Source organism: Python bivittatus, unplaced genomic scaffold, assembly GCF_059951505.1.
Source record: "Python bivittatus isolate LINGU-HERP-01145 unplaced genomic scaffold, Pbiv_v1 ctg000210_np1212, whole genome shotgun sequence".
Lineage (NCBI taxonomy): Eukaryota > Metazoa > Chordata > Lepidosauria > Squamata > Pythonidae > Python > Python bivittatus.
In genome coordinates this window covers 10,787,118-10,806,382 of record NW_028277053.1, presented here as the reverse complement: position 1 = coordinate 10,806,382, position 19,265 = coordinate 10,787,118, and the positions used below count along the sequence as shown (strand labels likewise).

General features: G+C 40.3%; 1 protein-coding gene across 1 annotated transcript in view; it reads left to right on the top strand.

The window, feature by feature from the left end:
* DNAJC15 (DnaJ heat shock protein family (Hsp40) member C15) overlaps positions 1-15,464 on the top strand; it is a 28,637-nt gene extending 13,173 nt beyond the window's left edge. The window contains exons 4-6 of the mRNA XM_007434840.4: positions 10,205-10,281; positions 11,671-11,741; positions 15,221-15,464. Of these exons, the coding sequence (XP_007434902.2) occupies positions 10,205-10,281; positions 11,671-11,741; positions 15,221-15,291 (219 nt within the window). The 3' untranslated portion in view covers positions 15,292-15,464. The remainder of the gene's footprint in view (positions 1-10,204; positions 10,282-11,670; positions 11,742-15,220) is intronic.
* The last annotated feature ends 3,801 nt before the right edge of the window (positions 15,465-19,265 follow it).

Below are 19,265 nucleotides of genomic sequence, written 5' to 3'. Positions count from 1 at the left end.
TATGCTCAGTATTCCAGAGCTGGGGAAGCCACTGGCCTCACCTTTGCAGGCTGTGGTGAGGTGACTTCAAGAAGGATTAAGAAATGGTTGCAACCACTGTTCAAGGAGAGGAGGTCATATGTATTGGTAGGAATGTGTGACCCTCACCTAAAGGTTGGTGTATATGGGAAAGATACCGCTCTACAGCAGTGAAACGATGAGTTGGTGAGGACTGTCTGCAGCTGCCAAGGGCAGTCTGATTCTTGCAGAAGCAGCAGCATGCTCCTCTGCCAGAGTCTTCACTGTGAGCCGAGGAGCGGCATCCTTGATTTCGGTTTAGGCCACCCAGTCAAGGAAGGTGAAGAGTCCAAAAGTATCTGTTGCTGCCTCCTTTTCTGAGGAAATGGAAGAATTGTCTAGCAGCCCCCGGAGTACTGGACAGCCAGAAGCCAGATATGGCAAGATCTGGCCACAGTTGCCCAGGGATGTCTGTCTTGCCCACAACCAGTGTCCCACGGGGTAGGAGGTTTTGTGACACCTCATCCCTTGAACCTGAATTGGTGGAGCAGCTGGCATTCTTGGAAGTAAACCTCTCTCTCCTAGATTTTCCCAAAGCTGAATCTTCAGACAATGTGAGTGCCCATCTTCCATTGCATGCACTGCTGCTTTTAAAGTTACTACAATTATTTAGCTTGTTTTGCAGCTACTCAGTATTAATCTTCCAACCCCAACTGTAGTTTGGGCAGATGTCACTCTTGCAGCTCTCACCATTATTAATTCTTAGGCACAAAGTCAATTTTATCAAACCGTCTTCCAATTTTTAAATTTATTAATGGCAGGAGGCCAGACTTCACTCCTTCTGGGACTGGAGCAAATGGAGAAAGTAACTTGGGACTTGTCAAATTAGCACTTTCTTTGATGGACACTGTAATTTGGAGAAACCCTTATCCAAGCGACTTTGATTTTCTGCTTTGAAAGAAGCTCAATGCACCAGCTGTAAGCTTTTTAAAAATTAAAGAAAGACTTCTCTTGGTTTGGCCTGAGGCAGGTATAACATTCTCAAAACTGATGTGTATTGTTAGTGTTAGCAGGAAAGAAAGCACCATGAACAGCCCTTATTTTCTAATGCAAATGCTTTGTTTTCTTTTAAGTTGGGACAGGGCTAATGCTTTTGTCTCCCCAAATTGCTAAAGTTTGAATCAACTGTAAAGAGGCTGCTGTTTACTCCTAAGTCAAAATCATTTATGGACAAATTAAGAAGCCCTGGTTCCGTCAGAGATCCTTGAATGACCCAGTTTCTCTCCATTGAAAATATTTCCCATTTATTTATATTCTTTCTGTTTTTTACCAGTTAGCAGCCCATAAAAGACTAGGTCCTCTTATCCCATGACTCAAGAGCTTTTCATGAAGAATTTCATTTTTAAAAAATGCCTGTTGACCTTTTCCGAGAAAGCTAGAAAATTAATAAGGCAGAATTTACCTTTACATGATCCATGTGGATCTCCCTTGAGCAAAACTTGTTCCTGTATGTGCTTATTTTTTTCTTTGATTACCATTTCTTTTCTGTGTGTTCACCTATTGTCAGGTAAACATACAATGTTCCTGCCTGCTTTTATTTTAATGCTACTTTTATTACAACTTTGAAGCTAGTCAGTCATCACATTTCCTAATTTCTGATTCAGTTTCTGAACAAGATCTTAAACATTTGTGTTTCCACTGCACAAGCGAAGCATTTCTGCACTCCTTTTCTATAGGTTCCGTACCTCACTCCATAGATCATTGCTAGAAGGACCATGGTGTTGAAGGTGTTGCCTGTCGGTTGGAGAATTGGTTTTATGTATTTAAAGATGAGCCATGCTGCTGTTCTTCTGCACAAATATTTCTTGGCCACTTTTGTGTATGTTATTGATTTTCTGGCCAAAACAGATGTAAGAATTTACCTCCCGTATCTGCTCATGTCCCAAGCTTCATTTTGTACTACTGGCTGAATGGGTTGCGCATATATTGGTCTTAGTTTTGCACACACTGCTAAGATGATCTCCTGCAAGACGGAGAGATGGAGTACAAAAAGATCTTGATCCCAACTGGAACACCATAGTGAAAGACCAAATGAAGCATCAGTATCTGCTGAAATGGTTTCTTTGAATATCAGCACTATCTGGATGAATATGACAGTAAAGTGAGAAAGTGTAGGTGAAGTGGCCACCATTTAGACAAATCTGCCTTGAACAGACATTAAGTTGATCCAGAAAGTAAATTTCCTGAATCTCTCCAGGTTTCTTTTTAAAACTTGATGTTGCATTCGTTATCTTCCAGTGCTCTGGCACTGAAACTGAATTGAGGGACAAGTTGGGTATTTTTGCTAGGAGATCCAAATCTCACATTTTTGCACTTTAAGGATGTTGAATGGCTGCTGTCAAGATTTGAAGATTTGTTACCATGTCGCCTCTCAAGGTGTTCTAGAATATGTTCTTCTTACTTCTGTCACCTTAGTGATTCTGGTTCCTTCCCTGGGAACATTCAGTTTCATGAAGGAAGCCTTCCTAACATGACAGCTTCCTGGATGTTTCTAGAAAGCCCTGCTGGCCTGTTCTAGACTTGGATAACCCTTTCTTACATTATGGAATTAATTCTAAATAATCTCTAGGCACTGTGAAGGGAACTGGCATTCTTGATTTTTCCCTTCAGTCGTCTCAATGTTTAGATGTTTCCCTTTTTTTCTGTGCATGTAAACTTTTGCCAGCGTTTTCCTCTCTTTTTGTACCCTGGCAATTCATTTGGGCTGTTGACACAATGGTCCAAAAATTAGCATGTGACTTCCTGTTCCTCCCACATCACAAGTCTGCAGCCATTGCACGCTTGGCACCTTCCTCCAACTCTGATAGATGGGCAGTCTGACACAGAGAATAAAACTGCCAGTGTTGCTATTTTGTTAGAAAATCTGGCACCTTTTTGCAGTTCTTTGGCAGGAATTAAGTCCTCTCAGAAGGGCAACTAACGTAGAATATGGCCAGCGGGCCTCAACCTTGGGAGTTTAGGCTTATGTCACAGGAAGACTTTTAACTGACATCTTTCATGGTCATTCCTATAAGGAGCTATACTTGCCAAGTGTACAGAAGGCACGGATGACAGCCAAGAAAGTAAGCTGTCCGAGGTGGAAGGATGGGTGCATTCACATGATCATTAAAATCTTTGTTTTGGAAACCTTGGGAGTTGCATCTTCCCAAGGAGCTATGCAAAGCTACCTGTCGAAATATGTCAACCCAAAACTAGTCACTCTGGCCTATTTAAATCTCAGTGCCAACTGAAAGGACAGGGGAGAAGCCTAACAAGAGGGCTTTTCCTCAATGCATGTTGGAGCTAGGAATTAGGCTTGCGAATGGACATGTTGTCTCCAAATTGGGAAATTGCTGAGTAATACTTAATGGCTATTTGCTTATTGTTTAACAGATTAGTAGGCAGGCTTTTTGTGGTCTCTCCAAGTGTGTTGCAAAGCAAGGCTGCAGATGGGATGGCAGCAAGGCTAACGTTACTTTGGGCATCATTCTCTTTCTCTGCTTTCAACTTCTTTAAAGTAGCCACGAGCCTGAATTTGTTTCTCTTCGGCTGGTGGAACACTCCTCTTCTGTGCTGGTTCGGCCAATAGGGCTGGGGGCTCAGTTCAGCTCTCAGCATTCTGAATATGGGTTCAAAGCAGGTAGTCTACTAATATGCACTTAGAACCTATCAAAGCTTATTTTATATTCTGCATGGATGGGGCACGTTGAAGTCTCTTTACATAAATGTAAATGAATCTGTGCCAAGCTTACAGTCAGACGTTAGCCCAAACAATTACTGACTTTAAGACTGGGGTGAGGGGATAGCAAGACTGAGAATGCCACTTTCCCTCTGCCAGCCTTTTTCTCCATGCCTTGCCTATCTGTGGCATTGTGTTTCATTATGCCAGTCTGTTTTTGTTGCCTCTGTTAATTAACTGACCTTTATTGCCAATAAGCCACAACTAGGTGCAAGTCCTGCCTGTGAAGAAGCGGTCCTTAACCAGGAGGGGCCAAAATTGCCAACCAACTGGTGGACCAGTCCTCCTGCTATTCCAAAAAGTCTAGTGATCATAGGCAGCAAAGCATACCATCCTCAGAAGAGAAGTCTGTGGTCATTCTTCCAAATCCTGCCAGAAGAGGTCAAATTTGCCATGTCACTCATTGGACCTGCTTCTCTAGAGGAAGGGTCAGATTGCCGTGCCACTTCCTGGCCAAATACACTCAAAATTCAGTGATTATATCAGCCCCACATAGCCTCCACGAATATATTTTAGAGCATCGAAAGACCATTTTTGCTGAAGATTCTGTTCCAACTAATTCCAGCCTTCTTATGCTTTGTTTTCTTATGAATAAATTCTCAAAAGTTCAAAGACCAGCACAGTAACTAACATTGTTTTGTTTAAAGAAAATCAATCTTAAGAATTTAAAATAATCAAGCCATTGAACCCTACTTATCTTTGCCATTGCTCCCAGGAGGAAACTACACCAAAATTATACCACAGCTAATCCCAAAGCTGCTAACATTGAAGGCTGTATCTGGTGCGCAGTTTAGAATCTCAGACATAGTTTTCTTTCACTGCTTATAAATAATGCTTATTGTTCTTTTAATATCATCTAAGAAGATTGCCCTCTCCTTGCATGTTGGGAAATAACATTTAGGCATCAGAAGTTACTGTGTGGTTGTTTATGTGATATTCAAATTGATTCATTGTTGTTTTTATAATACAAGGTTTATACTAGGATGTAATTTCTGTCTCCAAACATTATTTTGGACAACATAGCACACGAAAGCCTTTCTCCAATTTTCAGTAGTTAAGCAGGGTAGGCCTGTTTAGATGGCACCACCTGGCTGGCCTGGAGAGTTGAAAACATCTTAGAAAAAGACAGTGAGAGAGTTTCTAGTAGCAGCAGCTGGCTAACCTTGTCTAGGGTTGGAAGGTAAGCCGTGTTGGTCCTGGCTAATGCTTGGTTGGAAGATCTCCCAGGCTATACAGTAGGCTGGGAAGTTGAAAAAATATCTAGGAAAAAGACAGGGCAAGCCACTTCCGCATTGCTACAAAGGCAACTAGATGGATATATAGATCTATGAGGTTACCAGCTTAGCTCACAAGAGACTTTACTATCTTGTATCTTGGTGGGAGATACATTTATTTACTTATTTGGTAAATGTGTATAGATACTTCTGTGCTGGAGTTTTACAACTCATAGAATTTGCTGTATTACATTTCACCCCATTGTAGTAATATTGACCATGCAAGTGATTCTAGGACAGTGTGTGTTGGCTTTGACTCTGCATGACAATCCATGATGTAGAGGTATATACTGCTGGGAGTGTTGCTTATGCCCTCATCCTGACAATGTCAAAATGGTTACAGAGTTCCCACATAATTGTGGTAAAGATATCCTGCTTGGCAAGACAGTCTCAGCAAAAAGATGTACGCAGTGTATCTTTGGTGGCTCTGTGTTCTTCTTTTAATGCTTCCATCCCTCCCTGTTAACAGTTGAATCATTGCATATGTTGTCTGAAGGCAAAAATCATAGATATAGCCACCAAGAAAGATCTATACTGATGTTAAACTTCCTATATAAGCTGAAAAGAAGAATAGTTTATAAGTTAGTTTTATATGTTTTTGTGGACACAGAAGGAGAGAGAGCTACGTTGGTGTAGTAATTCAAGAGACCAGGCTAGGAACCAGGGAACTGGGAGTTCTAGTCCTGCTTTGAGAATGAAGCCTCTGGGTGACTTTGGGGCAATCGAAGGAAGGAGGCCAGGGCAAATCACTTCTGAAAATGCTGCCGAGAAAGTTGCTGGAGTTGTCCAGGCAATCACCAGGAATCAAGAGTCACCCAAAGGCACAAAACACCCAAAGGCACACACAGATAGGCACAGTGTTACAAGTTCTGTTGTTATTTTTATGATGTTGAATTAGAATTTGAAAGTAAGAGAAGCATCTTGAGACGCTGGAGTAATCTGTCATTCCAGAATTCAGACATCTCACATTCTGCTGATGTAACCAAATCTGGTTACCCAGCGGAGTTCTTTCTTTATGACCGTCGTTGAGAGCTTGCTCTCTCACTGGCGCCAATTAAGGGTTTCATCACGCTTTACTATACAGTGAAACTCAGTTTTATGATCCCTCACCCAGAGGATTTTGGGTGCAATGGACAACATTTTAGTATGGACTTCACCCTCAAATATTTCCAAAGCAGTCCTGACAGTTGACACAATTTACATCATTTGCATAATTACATAATCATTGCAGTTAACTTCATTTGCAACAATTTAAATCATTTCTGTATTGTGTAATTTCACAAATGAATAAACGGATGCAAATGATAAAATTACATCAATTACAACATAATGTGAATTAAGTTAATTGTATAAAATCACGTTTAATGGATATTAATGGACACCTGTTTCTCCAAATTGCTCCGTAAAAATTGGGGTTTTATTGTACAAGAATCTCCATATTCTCCCTCCCTCTCCCTACCCAAGAAGGAAAAAAGGAAAAGCAGTTTTCTTTTTTCCTCTTTGATTCTCTGACAAAATTTGAATGGGCCAAGCAAGAACTTGGAGTCACCCAATGAAAGAATAAAAAGGCTCTCACTGTTCCAAGGACAGATATATTCTGGATTCGTGCCTGTTTGTTTGTTTCATAAACCAATCAATTTCTTCTCTTTGTGTTTCATGATGTGCCCGGCATCTGCAAATCCTCCTGTGGCCTGCCTCCAATATTTCTCCTCAGTTCCTTCCCTGCGGATGTCTTTCCTTTTCTGTTTTTAAATCATTCCTAATTTTCCTTTCCATCAACTCTTTTCAGTTGCTGAAACACTCCTTTACTTTCCTACTCTTAGTTCCATTAATTTAGTCCTTTCTAAAGGTAGCCAGACACACAGCCTTGCTAGAAATGCTATACATGTAATTTTCTAATCAAATACTCTCACAAATCAGGTGTTGTTTTCTCTCGATCTGGCAGCATTAATGCCTTGTCTTTTTTTTTTTTTTTGTATTTTAGGTGCGATTCTAATTCCTTAGCTCTCGCAGCATCCTTGATGTAAAGTGTAATCCTAATTCTGCTTATGTATGTTGTGGGCATACCTTAGTTGTTTCATAAACACAGTACTGCTTTTCAGAGCTTGTCTTTTGGGATATCAGAGTTTCCTTAGGTGTTGGTGGTTTAAGACCCCAGGTTCTTGCATTCTCATGCACATGTATGTATGTATGTAAATGGGTAGGCATACTAATACCTCTCAAGGCCATTGTTGAGGGTGTTCTTACCAGGAGGTAGGTAAGCTTGCCTATCTGGCAATTTCATAAAACCCAGTGATAAGAGGCATCAAAGCTACACCATCCCCAAAAGGAGAAGTCAGTGGTCATTTTTTCCTGAAGAGGTCTAGCTTTATCACTGTGTCCTGTCTAACCTGGTGCCTCACTAAGGCCAGCGATGGGAGGGGATCTAAGCTTGCCAGTGAGCTATGCCAGTCCACCTGATACTGAAGCCATTGATCAAAGGCAGCAATTTGAGAGATAAGAGCTTATGGTGTTTTGAAGTTTCCCCATTATGGCCCGTAGATGAATCTTTCTTCAGATTGAATCTTGAAGCATCTCAGATTGAATTGAGTGGCCCTTAAGTCAAGTTGACCCATGCCTGCTTCAAATCCTAATACAGTGGAACCTCGAGTTACGAATTTAATCCGTTCCGTGACTCTGGTTGCAACTCGAATTGGTTGCAACACGAGGCAAATTTTCCCATAAGGTTCAATGTAATTACCGTTAATCTGTTCCAGCGTCCATGGACCACAAATCAGGGGCGGAAAAATGGCCGCGGACCACGTGGCAGGGCGGAAAAATGGCCGCGGACCACATGTCAGGGGTGGGAAAACGGCCGCGGACCACGTGGCGGGGGCGGAAAACGGCCGTGGACCACGTGGAACGGGCAGAAAAAAACAGCCGCGGACCACGTGGAACAGGCGGAAAAATGGCCGCGGATCACGTGGAACGGGCGGAAAAATGGCCGTGGACCACGTGGAATGGGTGGAAAAATGGCCGCGGACCATGTGGAATGGGCGGAAAATGGCCGCGGACCATGTGGAACGGGCGGAAAAATGGCCGCGGACCACGTGGAATGGGCGGAAAATGGCCGCGGATCCGGTTTGTAAGTCGAGGCGAGTTCGCAAGTCGAGGTAAATTTTTGGGGGCGGAGCTGGTCGTATCTCGAAAAATTCGTAAGTAGGGGCGTTCATAACTAGAGGTACCACTGTATCTCCAGTTTAAACTGAATCCGGATTAATTTGCACAAGCCTGTTCCTCAGGATATACATACTTGTCTAAAACAACTGAGTGCTTTCCAAATGGATACATTGTGATCTGCTCAACAGAAGCTTACGCCTGGAATGGGGAAGGGGAAGACTTGCTTGGGATACCACAGGTAGGAAGTTCTTTGATGAGGAACTTGTCCATTTTGGCACCCTTCTTGTGAAACTCTTTGCCTTACTGGCAAAGTGTTCTGGTGTGTCCTGCTTCAAAACAGAAAGGAAATCTCACTGTCAGTTTTCACAGTTGTGTTTGCTTGAAAGAAAAAGGGAATTGGTGTTCCATGTGGCTCCTATGACTGCAGATCCTGTATCCCTCGCTTCAACTTTTACTTCTGATTTTAAATATGTTGCTTTTTAGCATGGTTCTAAGAATGTGTTGTTTTGTAAGTTGTTAAATTCACACATTTTAAATTCTGTACTTTTATTTTAGTGAATAAGAGGAAAGTACAGAAGACTTGGAGTGAAGAATTATCTAGAAATTACTTAACTAATTAAATGACATTATTTTTAATATTTCACATATTTCCTCTACAAAAACAGATTGATGTCATAATTTCTTCAAATTTTTTCAAGGGACATGTTGCATATAAATAATGAGAGATGACTTAAATGATTCAAACATATATACTTTTATAATACAGACGCATTTTCTCAGTAACTTAAATGTTGCCAAGTGGGGATCAAATCAGAACCAATCAAATCATTTTATTCCTCTTAAACTTCTCACATACCTTGGTCCAATTATGTACCTGGTCTCTATAAATCTTGTCATAAGAACAGTGTGTTTTTAAAATGAAATACTCAACACTGATATGAAACTGTAAGACATTATTTTAACTTAATGTTTATTTCTTTAAAATTTTTTACACAGCAAATACAGTATGGAACAAAATAAAGATAGTCAACATCCATTTGTATTAGCCATGCTTTTTAAATATAGTTGCCTTGTGGTTTAGAGGCTGTTGTGTAGTCTAGTCCAGCGACACAAATATAAAAATACATTTTTTAAAAAAATGAACAGAATCTTCCAAGATTGCCAAGTCACCCAGTATTACTGACATTTGATGAGGGTGCAGCAGTTTTAATTTTTATTTAATTGTTGGGATCCCCTGGATGCCGCATTGTTGATTGCTGATTTAGCACAAATTGTATTTGGTGCAGAAGGAATAGCTTTTTGGTTTTTATATCTGGGTGAACTGGAACTGAAAGTCTGAGGATGCCTTAGCCGAAGAAATTTCCAGAGCTCCAGTTCAGTAAAATCAAGTCTGTGATTTGTGTATGTGCATTTTTGTTAATCTATGCCAATAACAGCCTATTATTATTTGACTCTTGCCTTCTAAGACAGAGTTAAAACAGTTAAAAAACAGATTTCTTTTAAAAAATTATCAAGATCTTACTTGGTCAGTTTGGATGCTGCCTGATAGTATATCCTTTAATACCTATATATCTCTTTTTGTAAAATCTACAATAGATATTTTAATAGGATCCTTAATTATTTCCAGTACCTGATGTTTGCCATGGAACAAATAAAATATTCTCTTGTGATTTTTCCCATGTCCTGTTTCCGCCTGTTTGCCAAAGGCATACAGCAGGATGCAAACTATAGTCTACAGTGTTTTTTGAAACTCATTAGCAGCCCCAGATGGCTACTTTGGAGATTGAGGACACAGCGCTCTAGGTAAAGTTATTTAATTTTTAACTCTGATGCTTTTTCTAATATATTTCCCATCTATGCTTCCTACTTCTTTCTGCAGAGAATAGTACTGATTATTCTGGAACCGTAACAATGACAGCATTGAAACAAATGCTTCAATATGATGATTTTGAGGATGTTATACTTCCTCTAAAATTCTCCTTTATTTTGTTTACAGGCCCTTCCTTCCTATTACAGAGGTGGATTTGAACCGAAAATGAATGTTCGAGAAGCTAGTCTTATTTTAGGTATAAGGTAAGCCTTTTGCCTTCAAACAAAGGCTAATCTGAAAGAAGTACAGTATGAAATTTACTGGGAGGACTTCCTTGTTTCATAACTATAGTTAGGATAGAACATTCCAAAATAAATGCCATTCATAGCTACCCCATTATGCTTTTGAAATATAGTTAAGTTTATGTATTTTTATATTGTGCTTTTTTGAATTTGTTATTCAAGGAATGTTACAAAATAAAACAATGGAATTTAAACAGTACAAGAGGAATGGGGATGGAAATGGAAAATGAGCAAAAAGTTACTGGGTTTACATATCAATTTAAAATATTAACTCTTATAGCACTGTCAACTACCCCCTTTACAATTCTCTGTTTAAATGTACACAGAATTATGTCAACCCAGAAATTTGCGTACATGTGAGTCCAGAATGTGGGTATGCACAGAATTTCTACCCTGATGCCCTCACTCACCATCTGCTTGCAGAGACCAATGTGGGTCAGGAAAGTGCAGATAGACGGTGTCTATAATCAGAAACTCAGATAAGCTGGAGTTTCTGACTGTGCTTATATCAACCTTAAACTTAACTCTACTGAGTAGAAGATATATAAAACTCAGGAACTAGTTTCTCTTGTCTGATCACTTTGAAGATAATCTTGGAAAGAATCAGGCAAATTTCATATGCAAGGAATGGCAATTCTGGCTCTTGTCCAGAAGGTATATTCTGTGTTGGAGATCTGTTTTCTTTGTATCAGCCAGGCTGGGAGTTAGTTTTTCCTCTGTCGTAGCCAGCCCTGAAGGATCTGCCCCAACCTGCTTCATGTGCAGGATCTGCCCCAACCTGCTTCAGCTGGTCTACGTCTTTCCCAAAAGGGAAGGGCTCAGGATGGCTGAACCAAAGTTGCATTTGCTAGCATTCCAGATGGAGCATTGACAGGTGTGGTTCCTGATGCTGGGAGGCTGTATGTTCTCCGTCACTGCAGAAGACCGAATGGGAGATTCAGTTTGGGCAGCATTCAACACCATGCTGTGGTCAGTTTACGATGTGAGAAGTCCTGACTCTACTAGAGAAAACCTGAGCAGATAGAAGTTTCTCTATTTCACAGTTGGCTGTAGAAGTGTCCCAAATCACGTTTCTCCATTTGGCCTCTGCATAAGTTTTGGAATTCAGCCATTCCCGACTTTCCTGTTTCCTAACAGCATGCCAGCCTAGATGGTTATCCCCATACATAAGTGCTGGTGAACCACCCTCACATCTCCCAATTTTTTTTTTCTTGAAGGATGTAGTATTGTCTTTTGCCACCAGATGGCAAAGAGCTCTAGATTTTATGTTTTCTGAAGCAAAGCGATTGCTAGTTTTCAGCCTGCAAGAGTCATGATTTATGGTAAGCACTCTCAATATATATTTTACAGTCCGTCTGCTGGCAAGGCCAAGATTAGAAATGCTCACAGGCGAATCATGATTTTGAACCATCCGGATAAAGGTATGCTGTGTGTTTGATAAATATTGGTTGGATAAGTAACATGCTATTGGTCTCTCTACCATTACTCTGTAATTAATCTTACCCAGATCTTACGCACCATATTTCAAAGAAAACCTTCAAATGTTTGTATGAAACCCTTATGTAAAACAGATTTAGCATCCAGACTCCATGACCTATGGCAGGGAGTGTAATGGGTGCCTTTTGGGTCATTCACTAGATCACAGTCCTAACTAGCTACTGAGTACTGAATTTCTGAAACTGACATGTCAAACTGTTAGGTTTTGAAGAAAGAAAAATATTAACCATGACACTTTGAAAAATAATGCAGTTTTCTCAAGCAGAATCTTTAGAGTCATAAATAAGGGAGAAGAAAAAAATTTTTTTGAAAAAAATATTATACAAATGACAAATTTGTATTAGTTTTTAGTGCTGTTAAAGACTATATAGCTTGTCACAGATGTTTTAATGAGCCAAGTTTTTTAATGCAAACAGATCTCCCCAAAAAGCTCTTATTATAACTTTAACTACACTACAGCTGGTTGAGAAGGAAGCCCATATGTTCATTGCTGTACTTTGTACTTTGAAACAACAGATGGTTGAGAGCTACACAGTATTTAAAAAGCCAAAACAGGGGGAGTGAAGATTTTTATATCTGGCTGACAGATTTATTGTCTGTTCCTTTTCATTTCAGGAATATAAAATTAATTCTGACCTCATTAAGGTGAAAGGTGTAGAATGCGGTTGATCTCATTGATGGTGCTGATTTAACAAATGACATTATTTATTGGGGGTTTTGTGTGCGTTGAGCTTGATACAGTCACAGGCTAAAATAAATGTGGATGTAAACAAAGAATTGTGATTTTGATTAAACAATGATCAAAATACTGCCGCTCTGGCTTAATGTGGCAAGATTGCATTCTGTGAGATGTCACGGGCTGAGTGAAGGACTTCTGTCTAGTTGTCTTAAAGAGGCTGTAGTGACATGCGGTGATGCAGTGCGCTGCAGGAAGCAGAGAGTGAGTTTTGCTGAACCCTCAGTCCATTGCATATGTACTCAAAGTCTTTTCGAGAGAGAAAGAGATTCTTTCTCCCATCACCTATCCTCATTGGCCCTTCCCAGGCGTCAGAGGTAGCAGCATATTTCAGATTTTAGCCGACCAATAATTTCCTGCATGGAATATTTTCCAAGCCCTGTTCCACACACGTGGAGAAACAACTTCTTGCAATTTTGAGAATGGTCCTTGAGGGAAACGTTAATGTGGACCTCAGTCAGTGTCATCTCCTGGCTCCTAAAGAGCCAGAACAATGTTATGTCAGCTTTATTGGACTAGGACCAATACTTGAAGCCCCGTTTCATTTCTGAGCTCACTGTGATTTGGGGTCACTTTCTTTCTTTCTGCCTGACCTATATGGTAGGTTTGGGGGATACAGTGGAAGGAGATCGTCATGTTTATCCCCTGGAGCTGTCAGATGTATATTAGGGATATGCAACGTTTTAGATCTGAGCTCCAAAAAGCACTAGTCTGAATGTAGAACTGCCTGCAGTACCTTAAAGCTGATATGCATGTTCCTGCCGAACCTTGGCACAGGTTATATAAAATATATGTAATACAATATTCTGTGTCCGAAGCAGTGTGAATGGCAGAGGTGTGTGGTCCTATATAATGTCAATCTCTTTAATGGAAATTTGTATTCAGCAGAAAACTAGAGATGAATCAATATTGAATGATAAAATTACAAGTTTTAAAATTATTCAGCTGATTAATACTGAATTAATTAGCTAGTATTTAATATCTCTGGAGCACTGTCTTTTTACTTTCTTTGTGTCTGTAGAATTATGTCTGATTCTATAGCCAATTATCTTTTGAAAGTTTTGGTTTCTCTGCACAAAGATTTTCGCTGGGTGTGGTTCATATTTGCTGTAATCTAATCCATCCAGATACACAATATTTTTGCTGATCTTGTATGCCATGCTTGTACAGCTGGTAGAGATATAGTAATAACCTCTAAACCATTTGAAGAGCTACTTTGGGTTAGGATTCTCCCATTTCCTCTGAGCTTGGGCTCCAGTCAAAGGACTAGCTATGCCCACCTCAGTTTCATATGGGTGAAAAGTAACATTAATGTACAAATGACAGTAAATGAACCCAGGCACGGCTTTCACATGGTCTCAGAAGTGCTTTTTATAAACCATGCATTTCATCTAATTCAGCTCTAACATTGATTAGTTGTGCTTGGTTCTTCCTCAACATGTTATTCCACTGAACAGATGCTCCGGAAAGGTTGTTTGTGACGTTCTGTTGTGGAAGACAAGTTTTCACTTCACAAGCATCTAGGTGTGTGCTACTGTGTGGTGAACTCATGACAGCACAGTTTCAAATGTTTTCAGCAGTAAGAGGCAGATGGTTGGCACTTGAGGGAAAAGTTAAAACAAAAAACAAAAAACCAAACTCTAGACTACTGAACTGTAATCAAATTGTTAGATGGACTGGAAAGAAATGACAGTGTTGAGGACTGGGAACGGGAAAGCATTCTACGCTTACAGAGTTTTAATCTGACATTCCTGGCTGGTACATCTGTGCCTTAATTCAAGACTGCTATGTGCATGTCCTTTTTCTGAAACAAATTATATTAAAACTAAACTCCTTTAGATGGGGTTTCTGTGCTGTCAGAAAATAAATAATGAATACTGGGTTGTCTCAAATTTGCTGTGATCTGATATTGGCCTGCTGTTACTTGAACGATGATGAACTAGCGTGGCAGGACAAATCCTGGAATAGATGTCATAGCTTTCTTATTATAGAAGGCAGTTATCCTGGTCTTCTACTAGAGTTGAAGCACTAGTCACGGGCTGTGCAGACGCTGAAAACATTATAGCGCTTCATTCCCAGGCCTGTGCCCCTGCCCCTGCCCCTGTCCTGAAATACTTGTAAATGCTTGTACAGCTAGTAGAGATATAGTAATAACTTCTAAACCATTTGAAGAGCTACTTTGGGTTGGGATTCTCCCATTTCCTCTGAGCTTGGGCTCCAGTCAAAGGACTACCTATGCCCACCTCAGTTTCATATGGGTGAAAGGTAACATTAATGTACAAATGACAGTAACTGAACCCAATACTGATGTTTCCCATCAGCCACTCCCAGTGGACCAATGAAGGCAGTCTTAGATTGTTTGCTTATAGAGGGGAAAAAAAACTATACCTGTAGATCTTCCAAAAACTTCATTTCTCAGTGGGATTAGTCTCTGAATGCAACTGGATTAGAGTTACAAGGTCCATTCTATGCCTAAGAAAGAGTAATTGCCTCCAAAATCATTGAATTTATGGCAATTGCTTACATCAATTTCTTACTTGAAAATCAATACAACTTTTAAGATGGTGTATGAAATATCTTTCCCATAACTAATGACTGCATTATTACATTAGATCCAACATTACATGCTATTCACTTCCCTTTCTTCTCTCTTTTTTTGCTCTTTAGGTGGTTCGCCATACTTGGCCACAAAAATCAACGAAGCAAAGGATCTCCTGGAATCAAGCAGGAAACATTAGAGCCTTTCACCACATGTCAGAAACCCTAAGAGGCCACACAACAGCTTTGTGCTTTCTCATTTGTATTGGACCACAATATGGAAACCAGGCTTTGGTTTGTTAATAAAGTTTCAACAATATTTGAAGATGCAGTTTCAAAGAGTTCATGATAAAAGCTGGTTCTGTTCTACAAACCTCATTTGTGGCCTCCTTGTGTGGATATTACTCTTGAAGGATGAGACCATCAGGCAGAAAAGTTAGGCTTAATATTATCATTTTATAGTATGTATAAGGTTTTTCGTTTTTCCAGCTTTTTCGTTTTTCATCAGCAAAACCCAGTTTGTTTGTTTTTTTTGTTTTTCACCAGCAATGTTTGTCTTTTGTTTCTTTTGAGAAACCAGAAGCATTGTAGATCATAATGATTATACTGCCCAAATTCAAACTCCTGTTCCATCATGAAAGTTATGAAATGGATGCTTTGGACATGTCAATTTTCCCCTATCCTAAATCTAACTCTTAGAGGAGTGGGCAGCTCCTGTTTTACCTGAGTTAATTGTGGTTTTTGTTTGTTTGTTTGTTTTTAATTTTATTTTTAGATATTCTGAAATCTAAACTGCCCTCTCAGGTCCCCACCAAGCATTATTTATTCCATTGGCGAATGTTGAAAAGGCCTACAGTCTTGCATGTTTTTTTACCTTGCTTTTGAATTCAAGGATTGGGGTACTAGAATAATTGCTGTGAGTCTCCTCCTTGGTCTGCCTATTGAGAAATACAAGAACAAAGAAGCAGCTGTTTCTCGACCCTTTGTTCTCAAATTGTGTGGGCTGATGGGATAGTTGAACTTTGGCTGTTGCTGTAAATCCAGTGTTGGTCATCGAGAGGCCATTGATAATCCCCATGCCTCGGGCGGTGGAGGAAAAGGCATCTGGTTTGTGTGCCAGAGAGGCAACTACCCCACCATGGGGGGAACAGTTGTCCTAAGCTAGTGTCCAGAAGACTGTGGATTCCTTTAGGCAGCAGATTTCATCTTCCAATGGCAGTTCATTGGCATCTCTTCTAATGCAATTTCCTGTAGGAGAAAAAGAAAGTCTCTCTTTGCCCCCCACTCCAGATCACCTTCATCATCATCATCTTTTCAGAGTCTGTTGTTTTGGGGCACTTGACACAAGCTTGTGGATCCACAACTTACAGTCTCCATCCCTGTACATTGAGAACACTTTCCAGTTGGAACCTTTCATATTGACACCATAATTTGGCTTTCCTTGATTACTGTGGAAACACGCAGAGTTGCCCAGCCTTGATATTACTGATAATCTGAACTAATATATTTATTCTACCCTTGACAATCAGTTCTTTCATTAAAAAGATATCACTGTATTCATATTTGTGGGGTGTTTTCAACCACATCAGTATGCTCTCTGATAACATTTTTCCTGTGGCATATTTTTGTCTCAGTCCCTAAAAGGTGCCGTTAAATGAATGGTACGCAAATTTGACATGCTCAGTGAAAAGGTTTGATTTAGTTTCACTAATGAAACAGGTGTAACTGGGAAAAACAAAGGTTCTTCTTCTCTTTCGTAATCTCTGCGTGATCTGGCTTCTTTCCCCAAAGCAAAATTGCTCTGATAAGCCATGAAAATACTCTTTTGGTTGATTTTGTGAGATGATGTGAGCTGCTAATTCCCATTTGAATGCTTGCTTTTGTTGTGGAGGAAAACTGCATATCAAAAGCAGACATAAAAATGTAATGGAAACAAATGTATATGAAATTGTTGCTGTTGCCTCTGTACTTTAACATTCTCCTTGCTGATGTAATGGCCTTCTGTTACTTTAGTCAGGACCAGAAATATTGGAACAAGGATAATGTTTTGGCATTTGGCCTCTGTACACCACCACATTGAAGTTGAAAGGAAACATACCCAAATGGGAGCAAAGTCAGGACTTTCAGCTGTAATTCAAGGGGTTTGACAAAAGTGGGGCACTCACTATTCAGGAAGTACAGCCAGTGGCATACCCCCCCCCCCATCCTTGGTGGCTCATAAGTAATGGAACAAACCAACATCATGACAAACCTAAAGATCGCCTTTAATACCTGGATGAAAAGCCTTTGCAGTCAATGACTGCCTGAAGTCTGGAACCCATGGACATGACCAAATGCTGAGTTTCCTCCCTCAAGATGCTTTGCCAGGCCTTTACTGCAGCTGCCTTCAGTTGCTGCTTGTTTGTGGGTCTTTCTGCCTTCAGTCTTGTCTTCAGGAAGTGAAAAGCATGCTCTCTTGGGCTGAGATCAGGTGACTGACTTGGCCATTGAAGAACATCCCACTTCTTTGCCTTGAGAAACTCTTGGGTAGCTTTTGCTGTATGTTTTGGGTCATTCTCCATCTGCAATATGAAGCGGTGTCCTATCAGTTTGGCAGCATTTGGCTGAATCTGAGCAGAAAGTATAGCCCTCTACACTTCAGAATTCATCCTGCTGCTTTTATCAGCAGTCAGGCCATCAACACCAGTGACCCGGTTCCATTGGCACCATACATGCCCATGCCATAACACTGCCTCCACCATGTTTGACAGATGATGTGGTATGCTTTGGATCATGAGCTGTTCCTTTCCTTCTCCATACTTTTCTCTTCCCATCATTCTGCTGCAAGTTAATCTTGGTTTCATCAGTCCAAAGAATCTTATTCCAGAACTGGGCAGGCTTTGTTAGGTGTTTTCTGGCAAAGTCTAATCTGGCCTTTCTGTTCTTGAGTGTTACCAGTGGTTTGCACCTTGTGAAGCCTCTGTATTGACATTCACTAAGCCGTCTCTTGACTGTAGATGTTGACAATGACATGCCTACCTGCTCAAGCACGTTCTTGACCTGGCTAGATGTTGTGAAAGGGTTCCTCTTCACCATGAGCAGAATTCTGTGGTCATCCACTTTAGTTGTCTTCCGTGGTCTTCCAGGCCTTTTGCTGCTGCTGAGCTTGCCAGTTAATTCCTTCTTTTTCAGGATGTTCCAAACTGTTGTATTGGCCACCCCCAGTGTTTTTGCTATCTCCCTGATGGGTTTATTTTGTTTTCTTAGCCTAATGATGGCCTCCTTCACTCGCATGGACACCTCTTTGGAGCTCATGCTGAGAGTTCCAGTGAACAGCTACCAAATGCAGATGTAACACTCAGAACCACCTCCAGGCCTTTTATCTGCTTGATTGGTCATGGGGTACCCAGGCCACCCCTGGCCATGCAGCTGCTTGTCAGCCATTCCTTCCGTTACTTATGACCCACCAACGATGGGGGTGTGTGTATGCCACTGGCTGTACTTCCTGAATGGTGAGTGCCCCACTTTTGTCAAACCCCTTGAATTACAGCTGAAAGTCCTGACTTTGCTCCCAATGGGTGTGTTTCCTTTCAACTTCAATGTGGTGGTGTACAGAGGCCAAATGTCAAAACAGTTATCCTTGTTCCAATATTTCTGGTCTTGACTGTATGTGATATATGTATTTTTTACCTTTTTGCTTCCAGCTTAATTCATCTGCCTATTTTGTGTGGGTACATTTCGTTCTTCCGCTCCAAGGTCGGTCAGTCCTACTTGGTTTCTAAATTAGACCTCCTTTTAAATTAGGATAAGCTTTAAAGGATCTCCACTTACTCTCCAAAGTTGATGTAATTAATTTTAACCTCCTGCAACATGAGTTGTGATCAGGATAGTCACAAGTCTAAAAGCAACGGTTCTTTTCACTTGAGGCTTTGAAAACAAGTAACAACAATAGGAGTGGTGGTATTAGACTGTTAATATAATTTTGCCATAAAAAGACACCTGCTTTACTAAAATTATATTCAGCCTTTCCACTATAATTAACAACCAAGGTTGTCCTCTAACAGTCAAGTACAAAAAGTAAAATGAAATAAATGCAAAATTTCTACTGAAATAAAAGCAAATCAGTTTAAATTGAACAAATTTGCAATTCATTTTAACAGCCATCAAGCTGAGTAAAAATTCCTTTGCCTGCTGA